Genomic DNA, 24,727 nt, shown 5'->3' on the forward strand with positions numbered 1-24,727 from the left:
CCCGCGGGGACGGAATATAGGATAATGTGGGTTTTAGGGACTTATGGTCCCTGATTCACTAAAACCACTACGGTGGCCATCTCGAGCGGTTTTGGAGGCCCTCCAGGAACGAGCAATTGCATTACTTCTGGAGGGCCTTTACCTGTCCTTACTCGTGGGGTCACTGTCCGTATACAGACTGCGACCCCTACTCCTTCTCCCTTTATAGGGAGAGGAGGCCTCCCTTGTTGCTGCGGCGCAGAGGGGCCACACCTCCACGCCGCGCCCTCTCGGGAGGGGATTATTTATCCCCTCCGAAAGTGGGATGAAGGTTCGAGTCACCCGCTCGGACCCCCATCCCTATCTTCCCCCTCCATGTAAGAGGGGGGAAGCCTGCCTCTCTTATGTGTGGGAAGCAGCGGGGCGAGGCCTGACCCTCCCCTGGTTTCCGCCTCGGCGAGGCCTTTCTCGCCCAAGCGACCAGGTAGGGTCATCCCTCTCCTCTCGGGCTTCGGGAGTAAGCGCTTGTCTTTCCCGCCTCCCCCGTCTCTCCCGCTCTCTCTCGGCCGTCTCCTTCTGCAGCATCACTCTGCCACAGAAGGAGACGACCGCCCTCCAGGCTTCGTCGCTCCCAACCATCCCACCAGTGACGGTCGAGAGCGACAAATCACCTCCGACTACGTCGGAAAAGACACGGCGCTCTTCGGCCCACGCCGGACAGTGTTCCAGCGTGTGCTGCGCTGAGTCCCGATCGCTCTCGCAGTGGCGGCATTGCGTTGTTTCCTCCTTTCCGATTTTGTGCAGATACCGAAGCATCCGTGCCCGGTGAGTATCTGCGTTACGTGGAACGACACCGCGCCGTGCTTTTGATCCACCCACTCTTCTAATCGGGGTAGCACGGCCTCGACAACTCTCTGTCCCGAGTTGGTGTGAGGTATCCCGTCGAGGTATTCTCCCCACCTCTCCAAGAGTCGTTGCCGTGCTTGGACCTTCACGATGCCCCGAATCCCGGCCGTAACGGCTAAGCCCCGCCTCTGAAACTCCCGCGTACGCTGTGTCTCAGCGTACATTTGAGCGGTGAGTTCCATCGGCGGAAGCCCGGCCAGCACCGAGGCCGCTGCATGCGACACTGTCCTGTAGCCGCGCACCACCCTAATGGCAATGCGACGCTGATGCGTCGCAGCCGGCCCTTGATGGATCGAGTGGTTAGCGCGGCCTCTGCCCAAACCGGCGTTCCGTAGAGGGCCACCGAGTTGACGATGTTCGCATACAGCCTGCGAACTCGACCGTCCGGCCCGCCTATGTTTGGTAGGAGGCGACTCAAAGCCGCCGCCACCCCTTCTACCTTTGGAGCCAGACGATCGAAATGATCGCAGAAGGTCCACTTCTCGTCCAAGATGAGCGAGGTCCCATAGTAAGGGGCCCAAGACGGACCCCTGTGGGACCCCGCAGTACATCTCCCTCCCGCATATCTGGCCGAACTTGTCTTTGTACTCCAGCTTCCTTTCCCCGAAGTAACTTTTAATTATCTCCACGAGGTAGCCTGGGACGCGATGGTGTCTCATCGCGTCCCCCACCTTATTCCAGGGCAGGGTGTTGAAAGCGTTCACTATGTCTAGTGAAATCGCAATTGCCACCCCGCCCTCCTGCATTCTCTCATCCGTGAGAGCCCTTACTCGGTTGATGGCATCAACCGTCGATCTGCCCCCACGGAATCCGTATTGGTCGAGGAAATCCGACCCTGTCAGGGATAGGTGCCGAACTAGGCAGGTAGCTATTACTCTCTCGAGTAGCTTCCCCACCTCATCCAGAAGACATATCGGCCTGTACGCGGGGGAAGCCCCCGCTATCCGCCCTCCTTTGGGAATAAGGACAATATTTGCCTTTTCCCAGACCGAGGGGAACTCCCCGTTTCTCAGGCAATTATCAAATATCTTCCGCATAAATCCGGACAGATATTCGTCGGCCAAGACCCAAATTCTTCCGGGTACGTCGTCGGAACCTGGGGCTTTATTTCCCCTTTTCCTCAGGCGTTTGATTATCCGGGATATTTCTGGCCCCGTCACCTCCAAGTCCTTGTTTCACTCAATGGGAGTCCTCCGTTCTTGGAGAACCCCCGGGGCAATAGGGAAGAGTCTATTCAACTCTCCCTCGAGAACTTGGGGATCGAGGGTCTCCGTCACGGGGGGCGCCCAGTACTTTAGTTTATTCATCACCATTTTGTACGGGCGCCCCCAAGGGTCTTCGTTTATGGCGAGCAATTGCTCGTCCCAAGCCCTGGCCTTCGATTTTCTTATGGCGGCGCTGAGGGAGTTCCTCGCAACGCGGTACTCCTCCAGCGCCTCTGCTGTCGCCTTGTCGTCGTCGGGCCGCCTAAGTCTTGTGAACTTACGTCTGGCTCGTCTGTCCGTCGGGAACACGAGCGCGTCGAACACGCGTTGAAGTCCCCGACCACCAACACCGGACGAGGCAGCAAGGTATTTACGTAATCCGCTACCCCGTCCATCACCAACACAAACTGTGCAGAGTCTAGCCTGAGAGAGATGTAGCAGCCCATTACGTAGACGGGCCCCCACTCAACCGCCACAAAACACCTGCCCGCTCCCACCTTAATGCAGGGAGGGGAGTTTCTCTCCTGCCTCCAGGTAATGGCGACCGTGCCCGCTTCATCCGCCGCCCAATATGGGTGATTTGACGGTACATTGTAAGGCTCGGCCGCCATCCCAACTCCACACCCGCTCTCCATTAAGGTCTGCATAAACAGATCCTGTGCAGCGCGGGCGTGGTTGAGATTGGCTTGCATGAGACCAACTACCATGCATATGTTTATTCATCGGTCTCCTCCGTAACCACTTCCATTGCTTCTGGCACCTGTTCCGTTGTCTCAGCACTAACCTCTTTCGAGGTCCCTACTTTGCTAGTCGCCGAAGTAACGCGCCTTTCTTCCCTTTGTGGGAGAGGCTCTTCCACTAGGTCCTTTTTGGCTCCCGACGTAGGGAGCTTATCAGTATCCTTTGATTTGCCGTCCTTATTCTTCCTCTCCTCTTCTTGGGCCGTTTTATCCGCTGCCCCTTTTCCTCTCTTCTTCTTCTGGGGACTGCACTTGGCACTGCCCAGCCGATGATCCGCTGGCCCTCCCTGTTCTGCGCATATCACGCACTTGGGTGGGGCCTTGCATTCCCTCACATTGTGACCTATGTCGCCGCAATTGTAACAGACCTCGCGTCTGCTAATTTCGCTACGACATTGCGTCTGGGTGTGGCCCTTCTCCAGGCATCTAAAGCACTGGAGAGGGCGGTTCTTCAAGGGTTCGACCTTTGCCAAAATCCACCCCAGCTTAACTTTTCCCGCCTCGGCGATCTGTATGGTCGCCTTGACCGGACAACGAAGCCAAACTGTGCCCATCGCTCTTGCAGAGCTCCTAATGGGTCCCACAGTCACTTGCAACGGATCGCAGTTTCCAGCCTTTGTCATTCCCTCCTTGATTTCCGCTTCCGTAGTCGGGTCATCAATGCCACGAAGTCGTAGCTCCGCCGTTTTCACAAGTCTTGATATCTTCACCCCTTCCACATTCCCAACAATCTCCACCAACTTATTTGCAAAGGCATCAGGTTTCGCCACTCTGTCTTCGCCTGAGACTTTGTAAACCATGGCGCCGGTGACACCCTTATGCGCCTTGAGGTTTTCCATCTTGAGATCCTTTAAGTTAATCCGCTGACGAGCGACCCCAATAATCTCGCTGTACTTGTCCTCTGGGCAAGTCAGGGTTATGGCCGCCGTATTCGGGGCCTTCCAGACTCTCACCTTCAAGTCGTTGCTTGTCTCTTTGCTTCTCTTATTTTCAAGAGGAGGAGAAACTTTTGGACCCTTTCCTCCCTTGTCCGAATTTGGGACTTGTTGTTGTCCCTCTTTAGCCGTCTTCCTTTTCTCCTTCCGCTCCACCACCATCGCCCAGAAAGTTTCCTGAGCAGCTGGCCCCTGGGGGGGGGGGTGGAGCCGGGTTGCGCTTTCTTCGGACTTGGGTGCAGGCGGTCGTTTTCCCTTCTCTGGGACTTCGCCGTGATCCCTGGGCTTGACTGTTGGAGGGATTTTGCCGTTCTCCTTCTTCTCCTTGCCCTTTTTTTCTTCTTATTCTTCTTTTGTCCACTATCCTCTCCTGCCGGCTTTGCTCCCTGTCGTTCCGCTTCTGCGGGTGGCCGGGAACCTTTCGACTCGTTCTGACGAGCCGAGGCCGGTTTTGGGGTGGACGATGTGGACACCGTCGCAGCAGGGTATGATTTCCGCGCATGGTTCTTTAGGCTCTGCATGAAACTCTCTCTCTGCTGTAATAGATGGTCTATCTTCCCAGATAGAGCATCGAACGTTTTCCTCTCCTCTTCTGTACGCATTTCCGGAGGATAATGACTTAGCACCTTCGAGGCCCCCTTAATTGGTGGTCTCATCAATCGAGCGGTCTCTCCTTTGGATGTGCTTGGCTCCTTCAATGGGGGAACTCTCTCATAGAGAGGTTCTACCTCCATATCCATAGAGAGTCCTTGCTCCACTATCGGGAGTGGATCCTTATCTCGTTCCTCCCTCGGTTTCACCGCCAAGGATCTATCTTCAGCCTCATTGCGAAGACTTTGATGTCTCCTCTTTCTTTCCTCATACTCTGAGTCGCAGTCTGGCTTTCTTTGCCTCTGCGAACAAACGGGTGTTCTCATGCTTGAGAGCCCAAATCTGTTTTCTCAGAGCTGCCATTTCTTTCTCGTTATCTGCCTTTCCTCTGGCTTAAGTGCGATCATTCGTCACTCTAGTCGCTGCTTGGAGATAGCACGCTGCGTCCTTAATCTCTTTCCAAACTATCCCTTTAAGGTTTCCAGATATCACCACAGCCTTCATAAGCGTTTTGGTATGCTTTAGGCTTTCCGCAGATATGTCCACTGTGGGGGACTCCTTGAGGTCCTCCACAAGTGCCCGCGCCTGCTCCATCATTTTTTGAATAGCTCTGGACTTCTCCAACGAAGCCTTGGGGTCCGGTATGTCCTTCTCGTCAGCTTCTTCTTGCCGTTTCTTCTTCTCCTCCCGTTCTTGCTTAACCTGATATTCAATGGTGGTTGGGAGTCTTCCTTTCTTCCTCTTTTTCGTCAGGTTGAGGACCTCACTCGTCGTAGAGTCAGTCGACTCCGTGTCGCTGTAAGTCTCCTTCGCGGGAGCTCTGGAAGGTCCCGGAACAGCCGTGTTTACGGGCTTGACTGATTTCTCATGCCCCGGGATCTGGACTTTAATCCTGTGATCCAGTTTCTTTACGCTGACCACAGCCACCTTCCCGGTTTGACTTCGTAGTGAACGCGAGCATGCGATCGATGCTCGGTCCTCTTCTTCACTTCCCGGCTCCCTCACCGGCGCAGTGGTGGTAATATCTACTTTCATCTCGCCCTCCTCCTTTCCGTTCTCCTTGTTGTGTTTGTTGTGTTTGGTAGAAGTCTGCATTGTAATTGTTCCCACTCCCCGTTGAGGCTCTGTCGACCGGGTGTACCCTCACCGACCAGGGGGTGTCCCTAAACATGACCGGCCACATCCCACTGGCCGGGCCCCGAGTTCCCCCGGGGGATCGACATATGTCTCGGTCGGGGGAATACGCGCACCCTGGCCAGACTCCAGCCCCTTAAGCCGGGATTACGATGAACTTGACGTGAAGTAACGCGACGTGAAAGAATGGGAGTGAAGTGAACTTGAAAGCTTGACATATGGCAGCAAATGGCACTATTTATGATGAACTTGACGTGATGTGACGTGAAGCAACGGGACTGAACGAGACGACGAAACGGTCAAGCTTGTCAATTTTTTCTTTCAAGGCTTTACGTCAAGTCGTGAAGTCAGTCGTCAAATCAGAGAGTTTGCCGTTATGTGAAAGTGCGTTTTTGTTTTGATGTCCCCGTGTGCGATTTTACTGCGTGCTGTTTAATTAATCGAAAAGCAATGGACGACAGCGTTTTGAGTGAGGCTGTGAGGTTGCGACCGGAAATTTATGATAAATCTCACGCGGGTTTTAAAAATCCTGCTATCAAGGAAGCAGCGTGGAAAATGGTAGCAGAAGTTGTAGGCGGTAGGTTATATTTAAGTATATTTTATATTTCGAGTTTTGAAACTATGTTTGTACCACACTGTGACGTTGCTACCTACATCTGGGCCGTTTTCAGGTACTGTGAATGATTGTACAGCAAGGTGGAACACCCTTCGTGAAAGATTGTGCAAGGAGAGCCGGCTTGAGGAGATGGAGAGTAGGAGTGGATCAGGGGCTTCTGGGAGACCAAAATGGTTGTACATTAGTGCCATCAGTTTCCTTGTGCCGCATCTTCGGAAAAAAAAGTAAATTTTTTGTGTGCTTTTGAACTATGTGGGCTTTTGTTTAGTTTTCAGCTGTACATTCTACTTTCTAGATCAGTGGATAATTTACCACCCTTACGGACATTATCCCCAATAATAATTCAATCACCTTCTCCTTCGCCCACTCTATCTTCCGTTTCTGCAGAAGAAGATGAAACGCATGTTTTGTCCACCATTTCACCTGTCATCGATTCTCTTCTTTCGGAACAAAATATTGACAACCCTGATAAGGAGCAAGTACCGCATACTGTCATTACTACTTGCCCCATGCCTACCACCCCTGGTTCATCATTGTCCGCTGCAACATCATTGCCATATTTAGGGCCGACAAGCCGTTGCAAGAAGCAGAAGATTGATAAAACTGCTGAAATGTTCAAGGAGACATTGTCAAACTTGAACAAATCAATTACATCAGCTCCAGTTCCGCAAACTGTTGCGCCCAATGATCCTGATAGTCTTATTGGGAAGAATATAGAACTGGCCCTGAAAAGCCTCCCAAATCTGCAACTGAGACTCCAGTTTCGGAGGAAATTCAGGAATCTTATTCAAGATTGTGAAGAGGCATTATATGAATTATAATATTATATATATTATTATAATATTATAATTAAATTATTATTAATGAAATCATTATTATTTAAAAAATTATTATTAATAAAATTAAATTATTACTTATTATAATATTATATTATAAAAAATTATAAAAAATTAAATTAATTATAAAAATTATTAATTATTAAAAATATTATAAAAGTAAATATTAAATATTATTAATTATATTTATTATTATATTTTTATAATTAATTATTAAGTGACATGTTGTTCTAAGTACTGATTTTTATTAAAGGAACTAACTACAATAAAAACTATTTTATGGAAGGAAAGACAATTAATAAATGATTAATAATTAATAAGCAACTTGATCAATTTGATCGCCTTTTCGAATGATCTATAAAACCATTATATTTTTATATATTTATATCGATGAACGAATACATGAAAATTCGAGTTGAAATTTCCAATTAAAAATAAAATCTTTTACTTTCTCTCTTTCTTAATAAGAGAAAAAAACAACTTAATAACATAATATTAAATTAAATTAAATTGATCACAATTGAATAAATTAAATTAAAATGAATTTATCTGCAATTTCAGAAAAATATATCTACGATGATCGATGATACAGTTTTAATTGATTTATCAATTATTGATTCGTATGAGACCTTGGCGCACTCGAACAACATTATCTTGATATGGCAAAGCTGCAGGTCCATTAACAAAATCTTTCAAAACATCTCTCTGTTTTAATACTTGTAAAGCAGCATTTCTTGCGCCCATCTGTGGACCAGCAATGATAGCACCATTTTCTCCAGCCACAATATTATGCCATCCTCCTTCTATAAGCTCACCAGTGGGTAGTTCGAAATCAACAAATTGGGGTGGGCAGTATTCTAAATACAATCTTCTATCACCTGTTTTTTTTATAAAGTTATGCAGGCAGATAGCGCATTCAACAATTTTCTCCACATTTTCCACAGAGGCAGTGATAGGGCGACGGAAGATTCTCCATCTAGCTGCTAAAATGCCAAATGCATTTTCAATTACTCTTCTTGCTCTACTCAGCCTGTAGTTAAAAACTGAGCATTGATGTAAAATATTTCGTCCACTATAAGGGTTCATTAAGTAAGGCTTTAAAGGGAATGCGGCATCTCCCACTAGAAAATATTTCATCTCAACATCTGTGCCTGGCAAGTAATTTGAATTGGGAACATGGAGCGATCCTTCTTGTAAGCGTTTGCCGAACTCAGAACTGTTAAAAAGTCCCCCATCACTCTGCGATCCTTCAGTACTAATGTCAACAATGGTAAAGTTGTACTGGGCATCACATACACCCAACAAAACAATACTAAACATTTTTTTATAATTAAAGAAAACACTATGAGATGCCTGAGGGGCCTGAATTTGAACATGTTTCCCATCAATTGCTCCAATACAGTGGGGGAATTGCCAGTCTTGCCAAAAGCAACCTGCTATTTGTCGCCATTCCTCCTCACTTGATGGGGCTCTTACGTATATTGGTTTCAATACTGAAACAAGAGCTCTTGTTGTTTCAGCAAGTATTACTGAAACAGTACTTTGGGCGCACCTGTACGCAAAACTTAACGAATCCTGGCTGTCTCCAGCTGCAAGGAATCTCAACGCCATAGAAAGCCTCTGGGCTGGAGTGAGTGCGGTGTATATATCTCTCTTCTTTAAAAGAGGGCCAACTAACCCAAGGAGATATTCAAACCTGAGGGAAAATTACAATTTGAGAGTGTGTCTTCTCTCATCAGTAGAACTTATCGAAATGACGCTAGCCACCTTTCAGTGTTCATTCTCGTGTATGTAAAGAAGAACTCAGCATCCCCAAATCGCAATTCCTCGAGAAGATTATGTCCAACTCCGAGTTGCAATCTTCGTCGGAAGATATTTCTAACACCAATCGTTCGTGTTCTTCTTCGTCTTTGTTTCAACCGTAAATAAAAATATCCAGCAAAAAGGACACAGAAAATCTGATACTGTCTACTTGTGAGTGGCATATTAATAATATGTATTTTAATCATATGTATTTGTGTATGTGCACATTTGTATACAAACAATACACAATCTTTTCGGCACCACAGGCCGTTCCTTCGCTTCCCTTCACGGTCATCGTAATACACGTAACTTCTCTTCATGTCAAGTTCGCTTCACGTCACTTTACGTCCCGTCCCTTCACGTCGCGTTACTTCATGTCAAGTTCTTCGTGATCCCGGCTTTACTCACCCACGGGGGTTTTGACGCCCCACGTGGATTTTCAGGGGTCCCTTACCTCCGACTATAAGGGCACCGCGACGGGTGGCGCCACCCGGGGGGCCCCACGGACGGTTGAGACAGGGTCGCCGCTCCCCGGTCCCGCCTTGCCCGCCGTGGCGACCAGCCGCCCTCCGCCGGGTAATCACGTCCCAGCGAAAGGGCATGCCTGCCGTCGGGTGGACGCTTTGGAACGGAAGCGGTCGCGTCCACCCGACAGTAACTCTCTCGTCGCCGAGCCCCAGACCTCGGATTACTTTTGAGTGGTCCGAGGGTGGCCGTCCCCGGGACGCTGAGACGAGGGCCAGGCCCTCCGACCAGCACCCGGAAACGCTAAACTCCCGCCTCCAGACCCCGACCTCGGATTACGTCCGAGCGGCTCCGGAGGCCGTCCATGGGACGCTGGGACGAGGGCGAGCCCTCCGACCAGCACCCATGGATGTAAAACACCGCCGCGCCCTCACGGCCCGAGCTCGGAATACGTCTGAGTGGCCCGCGGGGAAGCGGCCCGGACGGTGGGTCCGGAATTCCGGATGTTCGAAATATCTCCGGGCATACCACCACACCATCCGTCAACCCCAGAGACTATCCTCTCGCACTGGGGTGAGCCTCCCCACCACGTCAAGGTGGACCCACGGGGAGGAAGTTCTAACACCTACTTTGGCGATAGTCCATTGGTGGATACCACCGAAGAAATTAAATTGCGTAGCAATGACTTACGAGGTGCATTGGAAGCAATTTCCAAATAGCACGCAAAAGATACAAATGTCGTTTCTTAAATTAACAAAAAAACTTGTTGTTGATAAGCTCGAACGTACGACAGATGGAAAGTTTTTCACAGTAACCCGATCGCTGCAGCCAAAACAGAAATACCAAATATACGTACGTGTGTCTCTATTCGGATATATTGGCCGGGAATTCACGGCTGACAGTTTAACTGAAACAGTCTACATGTCGGAACTGAATAATTTAACATTGAACGGAATCAGTACAAACAGTATGATTATCTCATAGATTCCTAGCGTTAATCCGAAAATCCACATTGAATTCCGTTCTATATTGGAATATAAAAATGATGCGATGCATGAGTGGCAAATCGCAAATGACACTGTAGTAAGTAATAATATAATAACATATTATATAGAAAATTTACGGCCGCGAACTCTATACAAATTTCATTTGATCCTGAGATATCCCAAATACATGGACGAAGACTTCATATGGCCTCCTGATGAAGGATTTGCTTTCGAAACGCTGGGTAAGCAAATGTGTGTGAAAAGGCATTATATCATATACACTCGTCAACAAAATTAACGCATATGTATTTTAAATCAAAATTTCGCATAATTTCAAATAAGCATAACTCCGCTAAAAATGATCGTATTTGAAAAATTTTTGTTTCACTGTCAAGCTTGAAGTCTCTACTTTTGACGCATTCCACGGGGTGGAATAAATTTTTCTCGCAAATCTTATCGTAACTATCGTAAAATGTAAACTTTTTACTACAAATTTAAAAAAAAAGCAAAGTTCGTACGATTTTTTCGCGGAGTTATTACATATGAAAGTTACCCATACATGTTTTCCATTTACCGCCAACATTAGTATTACCCGACACGCACCACAAGGTTGCTGGTTGAATTTGGCGCATAGTGTGTGTGTGTATGTGTGTGTATGCGTCCACGCGTGCGTGCGTGCGTGTAAATTTGGGCTCAAATTCATCAAACAACAATTAGAGCAGAGCTGTCCACGTTTTGCACTTTTCGGCCGATTTCCGAGGCTCACCGCCTAGCGGCCCCCACTTACGCTCGAGACCTTAGCAACTACGGTTATCGGGCCACGCGTTGCTAAGGTCTCGAGCGTAAGTGGGGGCCGCTAGGCGGTGAGCCTCGGAAATCGGCCGAAAAGTGCAAAACGTGGACAGCTCTGAATTAGAGCATGCATTAATATGCGTGAACGTATAGGAGAAGTAATCTGAAGACGAGGCAGGAACACACACTTTTGTATGAGAACATTCCTACATTTCCCTCTCCTAACCATACACACGCACGCATACACACGCACGCACGCACACACACGCACGCACGCACACATACACACAGCAGAGAGGATTTGGAGTCATTAAATGGAAAAAATGTATGGGTAACTTTCATATGTAATAACTCCGCGAAAAAAAATCGTACAAACTTTGCTTTTTTTAAAAATTTGTAGTAAAAAGTCCACATTTTACAATAGTTATGATAAGATTTGCGAAAAAAATTTATTCCACCCCGTGGACTGCGTCTAAGTACGCAATTTTTTAGAGACAAAACACGTCCTTAAAGCCATTGCACGTACAAAAATTTTAGTCGTAATAGTAAGGCTGTAAGCAAATCGTCCAATCACAGTCAAGCATTCTTATTACGTTATGATAATTCTTCTCTATGATTGGACGATTTGCTTACGACTAAAATTTTTGTACGTGCAATGGCCTTTACTTTTCAAGCAGTGACGTACAGGGGGGGAGGATAAATTAAAAATCTGACGAATGATTTTTAAAGTAGAGACTTTAAGCTTGACAGTGAAAAAAAAATTTTTCAAATACGATCATTTTTAGCGGAGTTATGCTTATTTGAAATTATGCGAAATTTTGACTTAAAATACATATGCGTTAATTTTGTTGACGAGTGTATTTACTTTAAAAATGTTTCAAAAAATATTTTAAATTAAAAATTAAATATTAAAGTTTTAAGTAAATATATGCCCTACAATAAAACAAATAATTTAAATTGTACTCTTCTGTTAGCAGAATCTATTGAAATATCAACTGTGCAATACCCATCATATCTATACAATTACCTGCCATTAATATTAAGCCTCGTTGCTATGTATATAGAAAATTTCTGAGAAGTTAATTTATTTGTTGAAAATGATTCAAATTTCGCAATGCATAATACTATACGCTTTTTCATTTAACAGCATACCAACAACGCGAAGAAAATGAACAAATATATCTATTTCCAATAATCAATATGGATCAATTAGCAACTGCAAGCAAAACACCTTCCGTGAATTCTGAACCCAATTCTGTACGACCTTAAACTGTTAATAGATATAAACGAATTTGCACAGATCATAATCGAAAGAAGGGTAATTTCTCTAGAAAAGCTTCAAGGCAGCGGCAATTTTGGAGAGGTAAATCTAATTTCTTATTTTTTAAATATATCCTCGAAGATTTTTCGAAGAATTTTCTTTAATAAATAATTTTAATTAGGAAATGTTGTGGTATGTTTTTAATAAAAGTAATTGCACAAATCAAAATTTTTCATAAAATTTTAAATAATATAAACATTTTTAGATGCATTTTATCGATTATTTAAAAAATATTACATAATTGTTGATTATGAAATATATCACAGGTATATCAAGGAACTGTGAAAAATTTAGTTGACTCGGAAACAATGCTTGTCGCCATTAAGAGGCTACGAAAAACTGCTTCCTTGCAAGAGCAAAAGGAATTTTTGGAAGAGGCCAAGCTTATGAGACAGTTTGATCACAAACATGTGCTAAAATTGTTGGGTATCTGTTTTGACAAAGATTCACCATGGCTCGTATTGGAATTAATGGAAGCTGGTGACTTACTAAAATATTTGAGAGAGAGTCGAACATTGCAACCGAAAGATCCGCACGCTTTGCGTCTACAAGATTTGCTCGCCATGTGCGAAGATGTTGCTCGAGGTTGTCACTATTTAGAAGAACAGCACTTTATACATAGAGATCTCGCGTGTCGAAATTGCTTAATATTCGCGAGAAATCGCGAAAACCGTATTGTGAAAATCGGCGACTTCGGACTAGCTAGAAATATTTACATCAACGATTATTACCGCATGGTAAATGCAATACAATTATTTTTAAAAGATAATTATTTTTTATTTTTGCATTGTAGTGATATTATACATCATTCAGATATGATTAGAATGTATACAAAAATAGATGTATAAATTAACAAAAATATAATGTAAAACTTTTTTTTTGTATATGTGTATAGAAAAAGACAGATAACTTTTAATTTTATCTGCATGTTTCTTGCAAAAATAAACGAAGTTTTTGTCGGCAGAAGCCTTAATTGCCGTAAAATTGTGTTTTAGGATAGAGGAAAGCCGGTTCCTGTTCGTTGGATGGCAACGGAATCTTTGAGGGAAGGAATATTTACATCACAAAACAATGTTTGGGCATTCGGGTTATTAATGTGGGAAATTATATCATTGAGTCAACGGCCTTATTTTGAAATCATAGATGATAAAATAATAGAACATGTGTGTGCGGGAAACAAATTATCGAAACCCTGTCACTGTCTAGAGGAATTATACAATTTGATGCTAAATTGCTGGAATGCGGTGAACGATAGACCAAATTTTATGATTTGTCTCGAAATTATCGTAACTCTAAAAAATAAAATAGAAGACACGATTCTGCACTCGGTGAGTATTGTTAGACATGTACAAGTATATATATATATATATATATATATATATATATATATATACATATAAATTGTGATCGTAATTTCTATAATTATTTATGCATAAGCAAAGTCATAGCATGTAGCAGTAATTTGTCGATATAATATTGATTAAGAAATATTGTAAAAATAATGCTTTTACATTAGCTCATTTTATAACACACTTTACTTTAATACATTTATTATTATTCAAAATTATTTGTTCCACTAATAATAAAACATGATTACTACGTGAATAGATAGATTATAATATAAGCATAATATATTGCATAATATGTTTGTAAAATATGTTTTTTTTAAGCACACACAGACATAAAAGACAGCAAATAGCAAGTTATATATAAAATATGTTTATTGGGGGTTTAAAAATTTTATGCGACACTAGTGGTGGTCGCGTGAACTATCATTAATGGCCGCCGCGAATGTACATCTAACATTAATTAAAAGTTATTTATCTGCTATTTACTCTGAAAAAAATGATTCTGATGTCAAGACACTTGTTTGTAGACATAAGGAATATAAATCTATTTTTTCTTGACTTTTCATAGTTACACCGCACATAATAATCCGGAATTTATAACATTCTGGCTTTCGATCATATTCCTTGATGAAGGCGTAGCTTTTGTGTAATCACAGAGTGTGTTTAGCCGCAATGACATCTTTTTCTTCATTTTTTTATGATTTAATATACTTAAACTGTTGCTGTTGTATATTCGCGGCGGCCATATTTGTTTTATTTCAGTAGCGCCACCCTTGCCGCGGTGGACGTTTTCTTCGCCAATAGATAATTTACCTAAATTATGTTTAAAGGTACCTATTATAAGTAATTTATGTGAAAAAAATAGTTCGCCAATTAAATGTCACAAACATGCAAACCAGCAATATGAGATTATTCTTTAACTTCAACTTAATTTTTTATTCTACGAAATAAGTATGTTTTCATACGGCTTCGTAACTCGATATCGTTATATTGTATATAATATTAAAATTTGTATATTGTAAGTTTTATTTTATCATATTTTTGTACACTAGTTTAAGTTTTTAATATACAGGAATATTGTTGCATATAATAAGGAAAAGTGGGCCAACTAAACGAGCAAAAACATTATTTGTGTGTTAGATAAATTTATTATATCATACTGTTTGAAAGGTAAACGTTTCGACTTGTTATAGCCCGAACTATAACCAGTAGTTATTAGAAATTAGAATTTACTGAATATCTTTATAGAATACTGTAAAACATTTTTGCTTATAAAAGAGCGCTCTCGACAAACGCTCGTCGCGTGAAAACGCTAACGCAGCGAGACACGCGCGAAGCACCGGAAACCGCGAGATGCAAGCGAAGACCTGCGACTTCAACCTGCTTCGCTTGCAGTTAGAACAAAAACGCGTGAATATTACTAACCAATCAGAGACCTGTTTCCAAGGGCCTCTCCCGAAAGAAATCCAAGAAACAAAGAATATAAAAGACCGAGAGTCAGCCCGCGAAGCTAGTCGCAAATTAAGATCTAAATCAGAAATAACGAAATCGCTAATAAAAGATCGAATCATTAAACAGAGTTAATATGAAACGGTTAATACCTAACAACCGACTATTGTAAGAATACCTCTAAATCGAGAGAAGGGCGAGAATAAATGGAAAACTCTATTTAATTGAAATAAAAAGTATATATTTCTAAGTATACACATCCTTGGCTCCTACGACATCCTGTGCGACCCGAGGATTCTCATCCTTTTCACTCGGCGCAACCCCAGTGCCGTACGGCGGCACAACATTTTGGTGGCAGCGGTGGGATCGCGCCGATGGACCGCCAGAACCAGCAGGAACCTGAAGACCTGAAAACAATACAAAAGTATTAGAAAAATCAGGCACGTCGAAATAATCAACATAGAAAGCAGTATATTAAAAATTAAGACCGGCAATATACACACATACATAACGTGTGGAAGCAGGCACGCCAGTTAGAAAAGCAGCTGACGGAAATAAGCAGAAGCCACACTGTGGCGTGATTGATTTTTTTCTAGATATTTTTTATATATATTTATATTTGTTTTGGATTCTGCATGACGATGGATTTGCAATAAACTACCAGCGATAGATTTATCGCAAATCAAACAAAAAAATAAACTTTCGTCATGTGGCACTTCACGCAACCAAAGTTTAAATTCTTCAATATCTAACCATTCTTTTTTAAATATTGATTTACGCGATTTTTTTATTGGTATCTCAACATTATCATTACTATTATTATCAGATGATAATGTATTCTTTTTAATATTATTTTGATGATACGCGGAGTCAGCATGTCTTAATATCCCAGTAAACATTCAATATCCTATGTCCTATATATATACATATATGGATATTTCATAATCTATGTATATACAAAGAATGTGAAAAGTATATATAACGCATATCCTATGTATGTGAAATAATTACCACATGTATGTACACAGAATGTCCATAATACATACATAGGTATATTCTAAAGATATGCAATGTACATTCGTGGTATATACATAGGGTATATTCCAAGAAGATGCAATACGCATTTATGGTATGTACTCGTACATGGAGTATATTCCGAAGATGTACATTACACATTCGTGGCATGTACATGCGATATATTTCAAGAATGTGCAGTGCACGTTCGCAGTATTTACATGAATGTATATTCCGAGAATGTGTAATTTATGTACATAGAATGTACATATATGTATATATGAAGAACATTCCTTGCACCTACGTGATATGAACATGTATCTATACTGATAACGTGCAATGCATGTATGTACTATATATATACATGTATATAACAATGTACAATGCATGTATCTAATATAAATGTGCAAAGTATGTACACGGTATGTATATGCATGTATATTCCTTTAATGTACTCTGCACATAGATTTTCATTAATGTGATGAATAAAAGTAGTGTTCTAATAAAGATATGTTAGTTTCATTTTGTAAAATATTTATTTTGTAAATTATATATTTGAATACTTTATATAACTTTTAAAATTTTACAGTAATATAGTTCAGATAATATAAATTCAAATTATATTTTGAAAACTAATATATAGAGTAATGAAAGTGTTTCATACAAAAGAAAAATTAATTCGCAAAGACGTATATATACAGGGTGATTCAGAACAAATGCGATAAACTAAGGAACGATAGGTCTCGCAGAAAGGATCATTTTTATCAAGCAACCCATGTTATCTGACGCGTCGTGTAGGTGCTATGCAACCGCGAGGTTTTAGATGATTTATTACAATTACAAAATAAAATCAGCAACATAACCAATATACCTACGTAGATAAATTTATTTTGTAATTGTAATAAATGTCATCTAAGACCTGCGCGGTCGCGTAACATTTAAATGACGTGTCATAGAACATGATTTGCTTGACAAAACATGATCTTTTCTGCAAAACCTATCGTTCCTCAGAGTTTGTCGCATTTATTTTGAATTATCCTGTATATGTATATGTGCATGTAATAAAATTAATAAGTAATAAAAAAACATTTTTGATTCATTTATAATATCAAAATTAAATCTCTTATTTTTTAAAAATAAAATTGCATATTTGACAGATTTCAGGTATATATTTTGTATACCTTTGAAAAATATATACAGGGTATTATTTAAAGATGGCTCACTAAGTACATAGCGTTATTCCTTATCAAAAAAATAAGTTAAAAGATCCTGTGTGAATAATTTTTTTCTATAATACTTAATAAAATAATAATTATTGCGTAAAATGCGACTAAACAGCGCCAAGCTTCAGCCTGACGCATGTCAGTAAGCCGCGTACCTGGTAATGTGTGCTCATGTGCACTCACTCAGATTCATTCATTGATATGTGTCAGGCTAAAGCTCGACACTGTTTGGATGTACTTTATGCAATAATTACTCTTTTATAAAAAAAATTATTCAGGATTTTTTTACTTATTTTTTGATGAGGAATAACATTAATAAGTAAAACACTATGTACTTGGTTAGTGGGCGATCTTTAAATGACCTTGTATAAACAATATCTTAGTATCACATATATGTTGATAAATATAAATACTACTAATTAAGCTTTATTTATTAAAGTAAAAATGTACTTAATGTTTTAACTTTCGACGTTTAAATTTGTACACACCGCTCGTAAGTATATATGTCTCTGCTCAAAGGTTTTAAGTTATTATATATTAAAAAAATCTTAATATTTGTAACGTTTTGTTACAGTCTTAGGGCCGGTTGTTTCAACTCTTGGTAAGTTTTACCCGACAAGTAGCATATCTTTATCTCTTTTTTTAGAACTTATCTGAAAAGAGACGAAAATATGCTACCAGTCAGGTAAAAACTTACCAAGAAGTTGGAAAAATCGGCCCTTAAACAAGCATAATGAGATATATTTTATAATTTATCAAACCATTGAATCTTTAAATTGAGAAATAAAATTTGCATTATGAGAAATATGGTGAAATTATAAGCGATAGTGTACATAATAAAAACCAAATAAAAATTAAATAAGAATTAAAATAAAAATTAAAATAAAAAAATTTAACTTTAAATATCGTAACAAACGTAAATTTAAAAATAATAAATACTTCTTTGTTTAAATTTATGCATTGGTTTCGTTTATCGTTTGTTCGTCGTTCTCTTCGATTGCTTCATTGTTCACGTCTTTAGTAACATTGCGGATACGATCTTTGCACCTAACCAGCCAAGCTTTGATGAAGCTAAAACTTCTGCTTCAGTTGAATCGGCTGTACTTTTGCAATATCGAACAGCACCTAATATAATACAAAATAGTGCAGAATCAAAATATAACATACAAACAAATTTAACACAAATTAAAAAATATATAATTATTATGAGTCATATCCTTCAGGATATATTCAACCATATTCGAGACAAACTTTTCTGAGATAGGATGCGTATGCATAAAAAAACAAAAAAGAAATACCTAAAATGACTGAAGCTGTCGCTAGATTTTTAAAGCACTTCTTTTTTTAGCTCCTTCCCAGGAATATAGCATTCCAACTTCATTTGTGAAAACTCTATACATGATTCTTCTCGTGACATCTTTAACATTTAAGCCCCCGACACGATTTAATTCCATAATCTAAAATAATTTAAATAATCGTTACAATAGTATTAATTATCAATTATCACTATGTACACGCATTCAATTTTTTAATTATTTAAGGCTATACCAATTTTTGTTTATTTTGGGCATCAGCATTAAGCCACTGTTCTAATTCAGCTAATGTTTGTTCATTTACTGGAAACAAATGGACGACATGTGGAATGTCATTGACGGTTATCGTTGGCTCATCTTGAATTTTTTTATTTTTTAATAAAAGGGCCATACTTTCCATTATATCATTCAATTTCAAGTGCATAGCGTTCATTTCTTTCAATACGTGCTTCTGAAAGTCTAAAATTTACAAATTGAATTAGTAATATTTTTAATTATTATAGCTACGGAAATAGCAGATATATTTTTCTACACTTGTAACGACGCCCCCGCGTCGTTCCCGATCGTCCATCCGTCGGAAGGCTGCGCCCGGCGAACACCGGCCGGGCAGGGCAGCAGGCGCTGAGCGCCACATTTAATTATTCAATATATCGAATATCGATATATCGAAGAGAGCGGCCGCTCTCAGCTGACGCGTTTTTCTACTCGCGCCGACTCGCGCCGCGACAACACCGAGCGCCCCGCGCGCCGCACCGACCCCGCGTCTAGCGGGCGACGTAAACACTCCGAAGCGATTTAAAGACCCGCATAATACACGGGCTTTAACGACCGGCGTTACACACCCACACACGCACACACACGAACACTTGTACATACAGACACCTAAATTAATAAATTACATTTGTTACCGATAACCGTTACGTTCGTTGTCTCACCCTTTTTACGAGCCCTGATCCCGACCGAGTTATTCCGAGCTCGCGAAAAGCGACCGTTACACACTCAACATCGAAAATTGGCTTTCATAGCTATCAATAGTTAACAAAAAATTAAATTCGCTGAACGAGTAGAAAAGTCATTGCCACTCGCCAAACTGAAAGTAAATGGAGAATTAGAGAAATTTTATCTCTCTATAATAGTTGTGACATATATGAGATTTTCACAATTAAGATTATTCGTTTTTTATTGTTAACTCTTAATAATGACATATTATAACGTTGAAACGTCAAACAAATTATTTTTAAACTAATTGAATAATAAAAAATCATTACCATTTGTGTGACCAAAAATAACTACTTAAGTGTTAATTGTTTATTACCTTATTATATACATATATACGGTTACTACAATGAAATTCTAAAAATCAAAAATAAAAATGTCTTGGAAACGATCTAGCATGGCTGACTTCACGCAGAAAATAGACAAAAGCGAATATTTTCATTACTTTTTCTGCAAAAGTCTATATTTTCGATCACAGTTGAAAAAATTACTGTTTTTTATGCTTCGAGCGTAAAATGACTTTTGTGCTCGAATACGTTTGCAGCGTTTGCCTAAAGCATGACTTTCCGTAATTAATACAAAATGTACTTTTAAAGTGTTAATTTACCTGGATCTATTCTTTGGATTTCAGTTGTTGATGTAGTTGCAGTCTCGGTTGGCAAATTTTGTACTAAGTTTTTATCTAGAAGAATAGTAAAATTAATTATAATAAAAAATACTATTTTATTATTAAGAAAAAACAAATATTTACCATTTGTTATAAGGCCGCTTGGACAGGGATAAATATTAGTATCTGATTCTGACCGTGACAAATCAGAAGATTCACTATTGGCCAAATGTCTCGTCGATTTGTTTTTCTCTTCTGTTTTTTTCTTTTCTCGTTTACTATGTCGCCGTTTCTTAAATTCATCATTTTGTGATGAAAGATCAGACGTATATTTGGCCTTATTCGCTTTTCGCAGAGCAACAGATAGTTCATCTGAAAACAACATTGAAAATTTTTATGACTGTGCATAATGTATAACAATATTACAAAATCGCTGTCTCTATTTATAAATTGTTTAACTAGTTATAAAATAGTTTATTAATTTTTCATATATTAATTTAAATTTCAGTAAAAAGAATACTCATTTAGTTATATTTGTATAAAAAATATAAAAAATATAATAAAAAATATAAAAAATATAAAAAAACACATCTTACCGTAGCTACCTAAAATAATAGCTTTATGATAGTTCCAATTATATTCTGGTGCCTTCTTAAACTTTATAAAATCATTGATTTTAGTTACATTCCAATGTGATGGAGGCCAGTTGCATTCCTTTGTATCTTTTGAGTACCAAGTTTTTGGTACTGCTTCAACCGTATTATCATCTTCAAATTTGACGACGTACCAACCCATTTGCAAGTGATGTTAGTCCGTTTATAATTTATACTTTAATAAAAAAATAACTTTATAAGATAAAGTTATTAAACAACGAATATATATACTAATAAATATATATGTATACGAATATGTTTACTAACAATAATTTATTAAAACCAATGATTTAAAAAAAATGCAGTTTATTAAAACCATGATTTAAATTGATGTTTAAATCACTTAATTCAGATTAAATCAATCCTGATATTTTGATTTATAGATGCAGCATTGGAAATGAGACATATTGATTATTGTGGATAAGGACTACTAATTTTTTATTGATGTGCGTAATAGGCCACATTTTGAGTGAACTGTCGACTTTTCGAATATACTGTATATCAAAAAGAGCTGACGAACATGGTTTGGAATAAAAGTCTTCATATCTTTTATACTCGTGCCCTAACAATATTTCAGAGTTTTTATAGTAACAAAAATTTTTTACTTCAACGATAGTTTTATCCTTAAGTTCAATAAACCTATCAGCTTCCCTTGCAACATGTATGCAATAGTTGGTAGTTTCATATTTTTTCTATTGAGGTGAAGTACAACCCTCAACTAAGGGGCCTTTATTGTGTTCTATAAAGTATTTTCTAGAAGTATTAATTGATTCTATAACAGAGTCTCTAACATTCTTTTCTTCGGCAATTCGACGTACTACTTGTTCTAACGCGTGAGAAGATTTTCGAATTTTGCTTTTCAAATATTGCATATAATTTTCAAATATGAAAGCGCTAAAATTATCGAGCGAACCAAATAATCTAACACAATCACTCAAATGCAAAAAGTTATGAATATTATGTGAAATAAACTCTGGTCCATATAGTTTTTGCGAATTTATGATAAAATGTTTGAATAGATCATGAGCATATGAAATATAATTTTCATAGCAAGAATAATATTGACTGATTAATATTGAACTAGCCAAACTGAGTACAATAAAATTATTATACATCTTAGAATATATAATATCTTTTAAGATTATTGGGCCAGTATAAAGCAAAAGTAATCGGAATTCAGTTGCTTTATATCTTTTGCATTCAGTAATAGGGCGAGTTTTTCGAGAAAATTCACACGGAATGACTCCTCAATCTTAAAAGACGTTCAGAAATTTTACTAAGTCACGAGCACGTAATTTATAAGGAGGTCTACCATAAATCCATCCGTACATTTTATTACAAAAAAAACTTTTCGTACCGCCAAGTAAGAGACAATGCATATAGTCTATAGGAACATTCTCAATAATATTAAAATTCGGAATCTTTAATAAAATACTAATGCCAATGTGATGTTCAGGTTGAACTTTATTTCGAAATGAAAAATCTGATCTTTTATGAAGATTTTCAGTATCAACAAAACACAGTACTCTATTAGCCATGTCTCCTTCTATATCACATTTGGTGCATGAAAAATAACCCGAATGTCCTTTAATAGCTAAAATATATGATTTTGCAGGTGTATCGCAAATCAACATTGACAATTTGAAATGACATCTTATAGAATTTATATATATTCCATTTTTTGATAATTCTATACATTCGTTTACAAAGTCAGTTAAAAACTCATTTGCATTGGGCTTTACATTACCACAGTACAAAGCTACCATAAAAACCTTATTTTTAATTTCATTAACTGATTTGACAGTACATAATATTGGCCAAAAAGAACTATTCGTACTTTTAGATATAGGCAGGCCGTCAATATTCACTGCTAGTAAAATTTCTTGATTAAGCTTAATTATATTTTGTTTATCACATAGGTTTTTTAAGGTTTCATTTATTCCAAAATAATAGTATAACCCTGATCCGAGTTTTTTTGCATGTGTATTATTTGGCGTTTTTAAAAGTGTTCTCGCATCTTTGGGCAAATAATTATACCCAGGTTCTGCTCGTAAAATGTTCAATAAACTATTAAGGGTTGAGTGAGTTACGTTTTCGTCAATGGCCCATTTTTGTAATTTTGAGCAAAAAACATTTTCTTTATTTTCAATTATAATAGCATGATTAGTATTTGATACGTCGACACTCTGAACATTTTCACCACAATTCAAATTTCTTGAATTAATAAGCACATCAATGTCATTGTTACTGTTATCATTCTAAGAAGTATGATCAAAATAAGTATCAGGATTGCAACTTGAGTTACTTTTAGAAATATTCAGTGTATCAGGTTGTGAGTAATTAGTTGTCTTTTCTAAAGTATCAAGGTTGAGACTATTGAGTATAGTTAAAGATTGATTTAATCTGTTTCGAAGTTGTCTAGAAAATTTACTTTTTTTATTAACATTATTCATAATTAATTTATATATTTGTAAGTTTATTTGTCATAACATGTGTAATTTACTTGCAAATGTAAATAACACCAAAAGTTCCAGATGATTCTGTAAAAAATTAATATATGGTAATTGTAATAATTCAGTCTCATCAAAAGATAAGAATATAAGTAAGTAAAAATCGCTCGATAACAAGCAGTCGTCAATAATTTTATTATAAATTTCTAATAAAATAAAAGTAAAATTAATTATATATATATATATATATATATATAAATTTGCATTGATTGAATTTGACATTCTATATATATCTACGTGTTCACGATGCAATCATTGCAAAGTGATCAATGAACACAACATAGAAATTAACCAATAGAAAATAGTAGGTAAATTTTGTTAGTAAATTTATTGAAATTGTGCAAAGCATTGTCATTTTGTAATTATTACTAAACTGTTATACATATTCCTTCGCAGTGCACACATTTCTGAGAGATTTTATTAATTTCAATTACATGATTAAATAAAAGAAGGAAATACTTGATTTTATATATAATTCAATCTAACATATAACCATATAACACGATAAAAAAATATTTGAGAATATCTTACTCATTTTCACGTGTATATTTATAGGTTATATATTTGATTAACAATTCTAAGATAAAAAGAAGAGAAAGAAATAACTAATAGTTTTCGTAAAAAAATACACTACTTACTATTTTACAGCAGATGTTCAATCAAGAATTGAACTTGACGAACTCTAATCACTTAATCGATTTTTCTTCTTTGGCACAGTTCTAGTTAACACGTGGCACGTACTTAGCACTCGGATCATAAAGGCATGTACATACATGTATGTAGATATGGGCGAGATGGGCCGAAATTTCGCGCATGCGCGATAAATGTGGCATCAGTGAAGTATTTAGTGGAAACAGGTACCATATAGATCCTTGTTTTCTAAATTAATTTTTCTAAATTTTTCTAATTACCTAAACATATTAAAAAAATTAATAAATTAATAAAATAAATACATTCATAAATACTGATAAAGTAATTGATAAATACTATTAAATTTGCAACGAGCAACAACATATTTTATCTTAAAAGCACTTGTTTTTTTATACCAATTGATTTCTCTTATTATACATTAAAGTATTGAAGTAAGATAATTAAAAAATAAATATTTTACGAATATTTCATATAGTTTATGTAAAATTGCGTCAAATTAAATTATAAAATATCTCGTAAAACTATTCAATTTTTTGTTATCTAATCTTTATAGCTTTACATCAAATATTGCGAAGAATTGATATAAAAAAATTAGAGTACTTTTATTTAAAAAATAAAAATAATGATCTAATCGCTGAAACGCCTCCAACTAA

At 38.4% G+C, this 24,727-nt stretch overlaps 3 protein-coding genes across 6 annotated transcripts; all 3 read right to left on the reverse strand.

Annotated features, from left to right (window-relative positions):
* Positions 1-656: 656 nt before the first annotated feature.
* On the reverse strand, positions 657-1,922 carry LOC145940221 (uncharacterized). Its single transcript, XM_083045134.1, has one exon. It carries the CDS (start codon positions 1,920-1,922, stop codon positions 657-659), a length of 1,266 nt encoding a protein of 421 aa, XP_082901260.1.
* A 350-nt stretch (positions 1,923-2,272) lies between these two features.
* Positions 2,273-2,797, reverse strand: LOC145940222 (uncharacterized). The gene has a single exon (XM_083045136.1). It carries the CDS (start codon positions 2,795-2,797, stop codon positions 2,273-2,275), a length of 525 nt encoding a protein of 174 aa, XP_082901262.1.
* Positions 2,798-19,834: 17,037 nt separating this feature from the next.
* LOC145940971 (uncharacterized) lies at positions 19,835-24,171 on the reverse strand. Of its 4 annotated transcripts, XR_014426101.1 has the most exons (5): positions 24,062-24,171; positions 20,857-21,088; positions 20,405-20,632; positions 20,099-20,335; positions 19,972-20,010 (listed from the first exon to the last, which is right to left on the reverse strand). XR_014426101.1 is itself a non-coding variant. In XM_083046677.1 (4 exons), the coding sequence occupies exons 2-4, from the start codon at positions 20,970-20,972 to the stop codon at positions 20,244-20,246; spliced, it is 348 nt and encodes a 115-aa protein (XP_082902803.1). In that variant the 5' UTR covers positions 20,973-21,088; positions 24,062-24,171; the 3' UTR covers positions 19,835-20,243. The 4 variants fall into 4 exon arrangements, 3 of the variants coding, with proteins under 3 accessions (XP_082902803.1, XP_082902802.1, XP_082902800.1); XM_083046677.1 differs by having other exon boundaries at positions 19,835-20,335; positions 20,945-21,088; XM_083046676.1 differs by having other exon boundaries at positions 19,836-20,335; positions 20,866-21,088.
* Between the last annotated feature and the right edge of the window lie 556 nt (positions 24,172-24,727).

Source organism: Prenolepis imparis, unplaced genomic scaffold, assembly GCF_030444845.1.
Source record: "Prenolepis imparis isolate NDT839.2.m4 unplaced genomic scaffold, iyPreImpa1.0 SCAF_9, whole genome shotgun sequence".
NCBI lineage: Eukaryota > Metazoa > Arthropoda > Insecta > Hymenoptera > Formicidae > Prenolepis > Prenolepis imparis.